This window comes from Mytilus trossulus, chromosome 3, assembly GCF_036588685.1.
Source record: "Mytilus trossulus isolate FHL-02 chromosome 3, PNRI_Mtr1.1.1.hap1, whole genome shotgun sequence".
Taxonomy (NCBI): Eukaryota; Metazoa; Mollusca; class Bivalvia; order Mytilida; family Mytilidae; genus Mytilus; species Mytilus trossulus.
Genome location: NC_086375.1, coordinates 35,279,900 through 35,290,690, shown reverse-complemented (window position 1 = coordinate 35,290,690; position 10,791 = coordinate 35,279,900). Strand labels below are relative to the sequence as shown.

At 31.2% G+C, this 10,791-nt stretch overlaps 1 protein-coding gene across 1 annotated transcript; it reads right to left on the bottom strand.

Annotated features, from left to right (window-relative positions):
* Positions 1–226: 226 nt before the first annotated feature.
* LOC134711330 (protein dpy-30 homolog) lies at positions 227–5,693 on the bottom strand. The gene is made up of 4 exons (XM_063571874.1): positions 5,583–5,693; positions 2,163–2,254; positions 1,434–1,579; positions 227–397 (listed from the first exon to the last, which is right to left on the bottom strand). Exons 1-4 carry the CDS (start codon positions 5,590–5,592, stop codon positions 334–336), a joined length of 312 nt encoding a protein of 103 aa, XP_063427944.1. The 5' UTR covers positions 5,593–5,693; the 3' UTR covers positions 227–333.
* Between the last annotated feature and the right edge of the window lie 5,098 nt (positions 5,694–10,791).

Below are 10,791 nucleotides of genomic sequence, written 5' to 3'. Positions count from 1 at the left end.
TATTTTAGGGTACCTTCATAGCTTGCTGTTCAGTATGAGCCACTGCTCTGTGTTGAAGGTTGCATTTGACCTCTAATGGTTTACTTTAACGAATTGTGACTTGGATGTAGAGTTGTCTCATTGGCACTCATACCACATCTTATTATATAATTACAATGACTTCAATATTTCCAAATAGAAACTAGAATGTTAGGGGGAAATAGCTACATTTGTAACAAGAAAAGAATTTGAATGGTTTTACGTTTAATATGAATTTAAAAACATGATGAAATTTGATATATTCCTGTCTATTGCAGATGAAAGTTTTTTTTACACAAGATGATTCCTAAGTTGTCATTCGAACTGGTTCTTATTCTTCAGTAAATAGGCTGCCAAGAATTCTATAGCATTTGGTGGTCTGAAATGAAATAAAGAAATAATTAATTGTTGAAGATATGAATTAATAAGAAAACAAAATTAGGACTATATTTATAACATCATAATCCAATCACAAGCATATTTTGTGTAAACATGTTTTATTTTTTCTTTCTGTAATAAAAACCAGTTAATTGCTTGACATGGACTCAATACTATTCCAAACAAACTGACAGCTTCAAGCTTTTTAAATACATAATACAGTTTACTAAGCATCACTTGGGAGTTACCACTGAGAACAGCATTTGTTTCATACTATTTCATCAGTACATATGATTTCGAAAAAAACAGTGTACTCATGTGTTATTTTTGTTAATCACTGGTGGTAGTAAATGGTTGGTTGTAACTTAAAGTTACGGTTAGCCAAAAATGGGAGACAACTCTAGAGGTGAGTTTTTAATTTTAGATTTTTGTGCAGTATAAGGTTCACTTCAGTCAGACCACTTCAAACACATCAGTCATTTAAAATTTTAAAAGGTTTGTATTCATTTATAACATATGTTGACTGTTCATTATAGAATCTAATAGTGCACATGTATCTATAACATTTCTTGATTTAACATAGACCAATAACCTGTCTAGACCTGTGTCTCTACGTGATATTTATTTATATACCGAAGTACAACTTACACAACTAAGTAGCCGCTACAAGACAGCACTCTCATCGGCAAAGTGGAAAGGGATTAATATTAGTTGCAATAACTTGTTCCCCAATCCACTAAAAATAAAAATCTTTAAACAACTAACTGATCATTCCTTTTATTTTTGAAGCCAAGAAAACTTGATAAAAATTTTGATGAAAGCTTTCTACCTTCGGTCTTTCAGTTTGACAGAGTGGAATTGTAATTACTAGACCTGCTTTTGCAAGTAAAAAGTAATTGTTTTTTACCATCAACAAAACTATCATATATAATACCAGTGCAGAAATTATATAATAAATCAGTTTCCATTCATTATATATTTTGCCTCCAGATATAGAGGTGTTTGATTAGAAATGTGTCTGACCATACAATATTTACCTTTCTTTTGCCAGTACAGACATTCCATTTAATAATATAGGAACCACTGTTTGGTCTAGATAGGCCCTCGTTGGCAATGACTGCAAGTCAACCCTTGGTCTTTTTGATGGGTTCTCTTGTAATTCTTTTTCACTAGTTATAATTTTCTGTAAAAAGAACAATGAAAAAACTATCAGTTTGACACTCACAAAAACTTGTATGCACTAAATATAATTGTTTAAGAAAAAAGATTTTATGTTTTTTGTTATGAAAGCTTCAAACTCAAGAGTTTATATGAAACATGACTTTAAAAATTACGTACCAAATTACCAAAATATATATAATCTTAAGCAGAAAAAAATTATCAAAATCTTGAATTAAATTTTTATTCTTATGAAGCTAGTGAACAAGGTGGACATTATATTGGTTGTTGTTTGTTGCTGGACATGTGTTACATGTACTTATATTTGTTTTCGTTCATTATTTTGGACTTAAATTAGGCTGTTAGTTTTCTCGTTTGATTTGTTTTACATTTGTCATTTCGGTCCCTTTTATAGCTGACTAAGCAGTATGGGCTTTACTCTTGTTGAGGGCCTTATGGTGACCTATAATTAATTTATTGTTAATTTCTGAGTCATTTCTCTTGTTGAGAGTTGTCTCATTGGCAATCATACCAAATCTTCTCTTTTATAATTACGATAATGACTGATCTGTATTGAAGTGCATATTCCAATGCATGAAGTTATTTACCTGTACATTTTCTGGCACGCCTGAGGGTAAAGGTGTACTACTTTGTTGGTCTATAAGTGCGTCTCCGGCCACTGAACCTGCTGTATTCTGATCTAAAAATAAATAAAAACTTTTACAAAATTGCATTGTGGGGGTATATTTACAGTACATGAAATTAAAATAAATCAGTTTGTAATATTGTTTATTTAGAAAAACTTAAATTCAACAATAAATATTTCCAGTTGAAGCAATTTATCGAAACACTAAATATTTTTTATTTAGAATTATTTAGTCTTATATACCTGTCTGTCTTTATAATAGTAATACCCCTTGTATTCTTCTTTTTTTAAGGGGGAAGTGGGTCAAATATGGTTTCTCAAATCATTTTACATAATCCTGAACTAAATATACTGAAGATGCACCCCTTGGATATCAGCATAAATTGGGGTTTTCATGTTAAACAATTTTTTTTAGTTTTGCATGTATATGTGTATTTTTTTTTAAATCTTTACTCCACTTCAGACTTAAATTCATTGCTCAATATAAAGTTGATTTATGGCATCTTGGTCATCATATGTCAATTTAGAATAAGTTTGATATATATCATAGTCATAACCAGTAAACTCTTCCCTCTTTAAGATTTTGGATGACATTTAAAGTTGCTATTGGAAACAGGAAACCTGTATCCTTGAACTGACAGGGTCATTGTACCAGCTTGAAAATTTTCTCAAACATTTATCTTTACTTTTATTTCACATTATTCAACACTTGTTACAGAATCACAAATTTATTTAAATTGACTCCTACATATACAGTCTAGTTATAATGTAAATGTACAAATAATTTTAATACTTCTTTAATTTATTGTTCTGCGGAAGTAGTTTTCCATTGTGTATATAAAGTTTAAATAAATGGGAAAAAAATCTTTGTGGTTCAGCTTTTTGATGTTTTTACTCGTACATATGATTTGAGAAACAGTGTACTGGTGTAGTTTTTGTGATGTTTATGTGATAATTGTTAGTTTATTTTTTTAAAAGGTTAAGCCAGGATGTAGTCAACTTTTTTTGCCCCATTTATGGACATTATGTTTTCTAGTCTGTGCGTCCATCTCCATCCGTCTGTCCCGCTTCAGGTTAAAGTTTTTTGGAGAGGTAGTTTTTGATGAAGTTGAAGTCCAATCAACTTGAAACTTAGTAAACATGTTCCCTATGATGTGATCTTTCTCATTTCAATGCCAAATTAGAGATTTCCCCCCATTTTTACAGTCCACTGAACATTGAAAATGATAGTGCAGATAGGGCATCCATGTGCTGGGGACACATTCTTGTTTAACTTATGGTTTTGCTTAGGGTTACACTAATGTCATGACAGTGTCTTGACAGAAATGAAAATGCAAAATACTTTTTTTATTATTGGAATGGATTTACTTGAAATTTGAAACCAAGCAAGATGCAAGCATTTTCATTTCTGTCAGGACATTAGTGTAACCCTTTTGAATAGCTATTGCAGTTGGTGTCTTATCCCCCTTTTGTATATCACAGGCACCGTGCCTAACTTCAACCATAACTTGAGCACTTCAATTCACAATTGAATTGATTCCCCCTTTCAATTTCATGTCTTTATAGTAGTTTACATGGCTAAACAACTTGGTCAATTAGCTTTTGATTGTGATTTGTATTGGAAGGGAAACAGATTTTTTTCAGGATCTATGGTTTTGCTTAGGGTTACACTAATGTCATGACAGTGTCTTGACAGAAATGAAAATGCAAAATACTTTTTTTATTATTGGAATGGATTTACTTGAAATTTGAAACCAAGCAAGATGCAAGCATTTTCATTTCTGGTAGGACATTAGTGTAACCCTTTTGAATAGCTATTGCAGTTGGTGTCTTATCCCCCTTTTGTATATCACGGGCACCGTGCCTAACTTCAACCATAACTTGAGCACTTCAATTCACAATTGAATTGATTCCCCCTTTCAATTTCATGTCTTTATAGTAGTTTACATGGCTAAACAACTTGGTCAATTAGCTTTTGATTGTGATTTGTATTGGAAGGGAAACAGATTTTTTTCAGGATCTATGGTTTTGCTTAGGGTTACACTAATGTCATGACAGTGTCTTGACAGAAATGAAAATGCAAAATACTTTTTTTATTATTGGAATGGATTTACTTGAAATTTGAAACCAAGCAAGATGCAAGCATTTTCATTTCTGTCAGGACATTAGTGTAACCCTTTTGAATAGCTATTGCAGTTGGTGTCTTATCCCCCTTTTGTATATCACGGGCACCGTGCCTAACTTCAACCATAACTTGAGCACTTCAATTCACAATTGAATTGATTCCCCCTTTCAATTTCATGTCTTTATAGTAGTTTACATGGCTAAACAACTTGGTCAATTAGCTTTTGATTGTGATTTGTATTGGAAGGGAAACAGATTTTTTTCAGGATCTATGGTTTTGCTTAGGGTTACACTAATGTCATGACAGTGTCTTGACAGAAATGAAAATGCAAAATACTTTTTTTATTATTGGAATGGATTTACTTGAAATTTGAAACCAAGCAAGATGCAAGCATTTTCATTTCTGGTAGGACATTAGTGTAACCCTTTTGAATAGCTATTGCAGTTGGTGTCTTATCCCCCTTTTGTATATCACGGGCACCGTGCCTAACTTCAACCATAACTTGAGCACTTCAATTCACAATTGAATTGATTCCCCCTTTCAATTTCATGTCTTTATAGTAGTTTACATGGCTAAACAACTTGGTCAATTAGCTTTTGATTGTGATTTGTATTGGAAGGGAAACAGATTTTTTTCAGGATCTATGGTTTTGCTTAGGGTTACACTAATGTCATGACAGTGTCTTGACAGAAATGAAAATGCAAAATACTTTTTTTATTATTGGAATGGATTTACTTGAAATTTGAAACCAAGCAAGATGCAAGCATTTTCATTTCTGTCAGGACATTAGTGTAACCCTTTTGAATAGCTATTGCAGTTGGTGTCTTATCCCCCTTTTGTATATCACGGGCACCGTGCCTAACTTCAACCATAACTTAAGCACTTCAATTCACAATTGAATTGATTCCCCCTTTCAATTTCATGTCTTTATAGTAGTTTACATGGCTAAACAACTTGGTCAATTAGCTTTTGATTGTGATTTGTATTGGAAGGGAAACAGATTTTTTTTCAGGATCAGAAAGTTTTGAATGTCACTATTATGAGATTACAAAAGACAAAAGGGGGGTAATAAATAATTTAAGAAAAACAGTAGATCACAACAATCAACAGTGTAATTTTCAGAGATAGGTATATTGATAATTTGTTACTGTTATTGTATCAATATTGCGTGTATTTTATATTATTTTGGTGTGTAAACAACACATGTTTTGTCTTTAAACAGTTAATTTACAACGAAATAGTTTCATTTCAACTAACCGTCTGCCATGTTTGTCTCTATGGGGAAAATAAACTGGTCCGAACGTAATAAATTCAAACAGAACAACACAAGTAATTTTAGGAGACCAGTCGAGAAAAGTGCGCGAAATATCTAATTACCATTTCCTATTTAAATATTCAATGAGTGTAACGTACCATATTTGTGTTATTGTTATGTCCGCGAATACCAATAAAATTAAGAAAATAATTGGAATTCACTATGTTAAACAAATATTTACATCCGTAAGTATTAAATTACATATACTACAGATTACATTCACTAATTTGATGAATTCTGTGCCTACAAAGCCGCTTTTTGAATTCTCAGATCCGGACATCCTGGCATTTACATTTGTCAGGAGGTGATGAAATCCGGAATCCTCTAGATTTTTCATCTATTTGAAGGGGATAACTGATTATTTATATTGCCGATTATTTTTTAACCAGAGGTTATAGTATGTTAAAAATCAAAATGGAGATAGTATATAGTGTCTTTAACAGTATTAAAAGAGTAAAATTACTATATTCAACTGGTTATGATATATATCAATTAAATTAATTTGCAATAAGTCTATGGAAAATCTTTCGTTTAGAAACGCTCACTTGAAGATCATCCTCAAACCATGGAAGTAATATTTTCATGACATGAATACGTTTTCAAAAGACTGAAACTGTTTGAATTTTGTAAAAACTTATCAAATATAGTGTAAGATACTACAAAATCAGGTAAAAGATAATCGTCGATTTGAAACTTTATTTTTGACAGTCATGATAATTTAGGCAAAATAAACCAGAGAAAAGGGATTGAACATTATTTTTTTTTAAAGACATTAAAAAAGGCGTTTAGAATAATGATGATGAGATTCTACACACGGCATGTAAGATCTGTGTGACCATCAACGATCTTAACATGACCAGCCTATCAAAATTACATTCACGGACATATCCATAAAAATCAACTACTGAGTCCAGATATATAAGTACCGCCTTTATGGACATGACTGGTAATCTCTTCGACCTTAATTATATAACTTGGTCAGTAACCTCGAACTCTTGTTTCACGGTTGTTAGTCTTCTTCTGGCCTAAAGCATAAATTTATAGTACAATGTACATTTGTTATACATATTGAATGCATAATATTCAACAATTACGCTCATATCTTAAAGAAACCAGTTTTTTTTTATTATTAATGTACCACACGCGGTGATCTAGGCGGGAATCATGGCGACTAGGCGACTGCAAAACAGTGTCCATGCATTTACTCATGAAACCGTGTAACCAAAGCTTTAAAGCTTTACACCTATCAATTTGTTGTTACTGATGACAAAATGAAGATTAAGTTTGATATTGACGATTTTCGCTTTAACCGTTCAGGAGTTATGATTTTTTTAAATATTAAAGACGGTGTTATCAGTCGTGTTTGTGCTTAAAACTTATAATATGAGCCATTCAACCAAAGCCTTTCAACTTTTAATATGTTGTCATGCCAAGAAATCCTAGATAAAAATTCAGGCGGACTTCCTTCGGCCCTCATTAGAAGATACAGATTAATTTCATTCAACAAATTAATTTATGACTGTGACCTTTATGTACGTGTTGCTTAGAACACGGTTATATACCAAATGGTTAATTTTAATCATCCATGTAATTTGCTCTATGGAATATTTGCAGGATTTCAACGGAGGCAATTTCTTGGCATGTAACAAGGATTTGATATACAAATCTTTGGCCAAGTTGCTAATGATGGTTATGGAGATCAATATTCACGGTTGCCACTTTTACCGTTCCGGTGTTATTGTACATGTGATATTGGATCATATTGAAAATGCCAGCCAGAATTTATAAATTCTAAAAAAAAATCGGTTTGCTGATATCTTGATTTGCGGACAGCATTGATTGATTAACTGACAACTTCTTGTTAATTTTTAACGAGTTTTAAAATATACTTGCATTCAAAATAGAGCTGATGTCCGTAATATGTATCTTGTTTCAAAAGTGAGTTTTATTATTTTTTTTCTCTCCAAAAATCAATTATCATATACACAAAATATCCATATATATATGTATATGTCGTGTACAAGTTGCGATTTTGTACAGGTTATAACATGTACAAAAATGTTGTACATGTTATAACTTGTATAATGCAAAAATACAAAAAAAAAAAATACAATACAAATATCCTTATTTTTCGGTTTTGTACAAGTTAAAACCATTTTTAAGCAATATTTTGTACAGGTTATAACATGTATGAGGTACTTTTGTACATGTTATAACTTGTATTTTTGCATTATACAAGTTATAACATGTACAATATTTTTGTACATGTTATAACCTGTATAAAATCGCAACTTGTACACTACATATATATAAACAGGTACAAATATTATGTTTCTAATTACTGTGAAAGTACTTTAATTCGTGGGTATCAATTTTCGTGGTTTGATCAATATTAACATGTTCGTGGGTTTTTAAATTCGTGGATTTTAGTTTTCTAATAAAAAAATAATTGAAAAACTAAAGCCTTTAGAAACGAAGGTTACAAATAGTCTTGATTGAAGGAAATTGCAAAGTGAACATTGACCCGTGTACATCGTAGTGATAACACTAATTAACCCATGATAAAGTGATCAACAGATTAAAGACCATCAATGGTGTTAATTAGGCCATAAATATGTCACCTAAAGAAAACAGTAACATAAACAAATGCTTTAAACGTACCTTGAATTGTCAAATAATTCTTATCAAAATCAAGCCCAGCATGAAATTATTATTTCCCATATGTACGAGAACTATGGGGATATAAAATGAACACTTTATCATACTGGCATATCAATACCGGAAATCTGACTTTCGTCGATCAAAAATATCTTTTATGAGAATAAAAAGATCAACAGTTGTACAGTTTAGGTTATTAAAGATTAAATGGGTATAATCCTGCATACGGTTGTAGTTCTGTGACTGCTATTAAAGTATTCTCAGATTTGGCGTTATTCAATATTTCTCTAGATCATATCAATAGTCAAACCTACCGATGAGGATCTTTCCATGACTTGATTTGGACAATGGTTGTTTTATTTCGTTGGACACTTAAATTCGTGGATAAAGTCATCCACGAAAACCACGAAAATTGGTACCCCACGAATAAAAGTACTTTCACAGTACTAGTAGTTGTTTCGTTGCAACTTACCGTTAGCATTCTTCTGTATCTGTTTCTTCTTCCTTCCTAAAATATGAATATTTTATTGAATAACATAAGAAGATTTTAATGTAACCAATTGTAAACCTCCATTTGACCTTCAACAATGAGCAAAAACCATACCGTATATATGGTCAGCGATAAAAGATACCAACATGACAAAATGTGAAACAATCAAACGAGAGAACCAACAATCTGGCAATTCTTGAATTATAAAAAATAAATTTTGAAGAAGGAGTAACAGAAAAATATATTTTTAAATGACTTTCTTTCAACCCTTCCATTCCTTCCTTCCAAAGAGCTTTAGCATCTTGACCAATGCTTTTGAATTGTTGACCAATAGTGTTGATATTTTTAACAATCGTCTTGGCGATTTCATTTTTTTCCATTTTGAAACTCTTAATGCAGTACCTTGTCAACAACAACAAATGGAAGTTTTTAACGACCTTGACTGGCTATACAGCCCTTGCACGGTCGGCCCTGGCTTGCGCCTTTTTGGGCATTAAATAATTTATATTTTTACCATGTGGTAATTTAAATAATTTAGAATAATAAGAAAGTTTAATAAAAACAAAAATTTAAAAAGCAAAAATTTGGATAAATAAATGAATAAAAAAAGTAAAAATTTTAAGATTAAGTAAATAATAAAATAATAAAAGAATATAAAAATAAATATAATAAAATAATATAGAAATAATTTTGTATAAAAATAAAAATATTAGGAACAGGAGGAAAGCTTGGCCAAACAAACAGCAGTGAACGGCAGCAACGTTGTCCTGGTACACCAGCAGCCAAGTAAAGAGCGGATAATTTTGATATGCCAAATTGTGTATGTGAATTTATATGCCAAATATTATGTATGAACCACAATAAGCCTAAATTTGTGTATGTGAGTTTTGCAAAAAATTTTAGTGGGATGTTTTGTATGTACTAGAAATAAGAAAAGTGAAATAAAATAAAATAAAATAAATAAAAAACCAAAGGGTGTATGTAAATTTTGACTGCTTTGTGCTAGCCTACCGTAGTTGCAGGACTTTAGAGTGCTAGTACACTGGAACACTTATCCGCAGGAAGACAGTGCCCCACGCTAATTAAAACTGGATTAGCGCAAACCAGATCTTGCGAAGTACCATTTTTTAAGTCTTAGATTTGACTTGCGGCTTAATGACATGAAAAATTTATATAATGACCAAAAGTAGAAACAAAAATAATTTGGGGTGCCGCGAATTTGGAAAAAAAAACAAAGGTTATCGTGCGTTCTTGTTTAGTTAGCATAATTTTAATAGTTTAATTAACTTATCCCTACATTCATTTTATCTAATTTTAAATATGTTAAGTTATTACAAAGGTTTAATTTTTATTATTTTTTTTTATTTTTTTTAAATCATATTTAATTTGGATTTTATATGTCTTAAAGATTTAATTTTTACTGCCGGTTATGGCCTGACTCTATTTCTGAGTCACTTGTCAACAACTGTACATTGATGATGTATTTATACCATGCAACATAGTCCATGCGAGGGGGGTCGGGGGGGGGAGGGGTCGTGGTAATTCTTATTTATAGTTTACGCCCATTGAGAGTGATGGCTTTTTTCATTGGTTCATTTAGTTTATTGTATATGTGTGAACAAAACCAACAGACATAATATGTTAAAATGAATAAAATAGTGAAACATGCAACAGTCACTATTGTGTTATAATCTTAAGCACTATAAAAACAATTTGTTCAATCATTTCTATGCTAAAAAAACCCAGTAAAATCTCACTCTATCAACAATACAGATGCAGTGATTAATTTGTTTTTATAGTGTGTTGCTTTTAAATGTTAATTATAAAATATGAAAAATCATGACAAATAATAATATTTTCATATTTAATTCTTGAAAAGGCTTATTATCTGGCAAAATTTTAGACAGCAGTTTTGTTATCAATAAAGAAGGTTTTTGGGTTTAGGTGAATGTGACATTTGGTGTTAGCAGTCTTCAATAGTACAGAGAATATTGTTTAAAAAG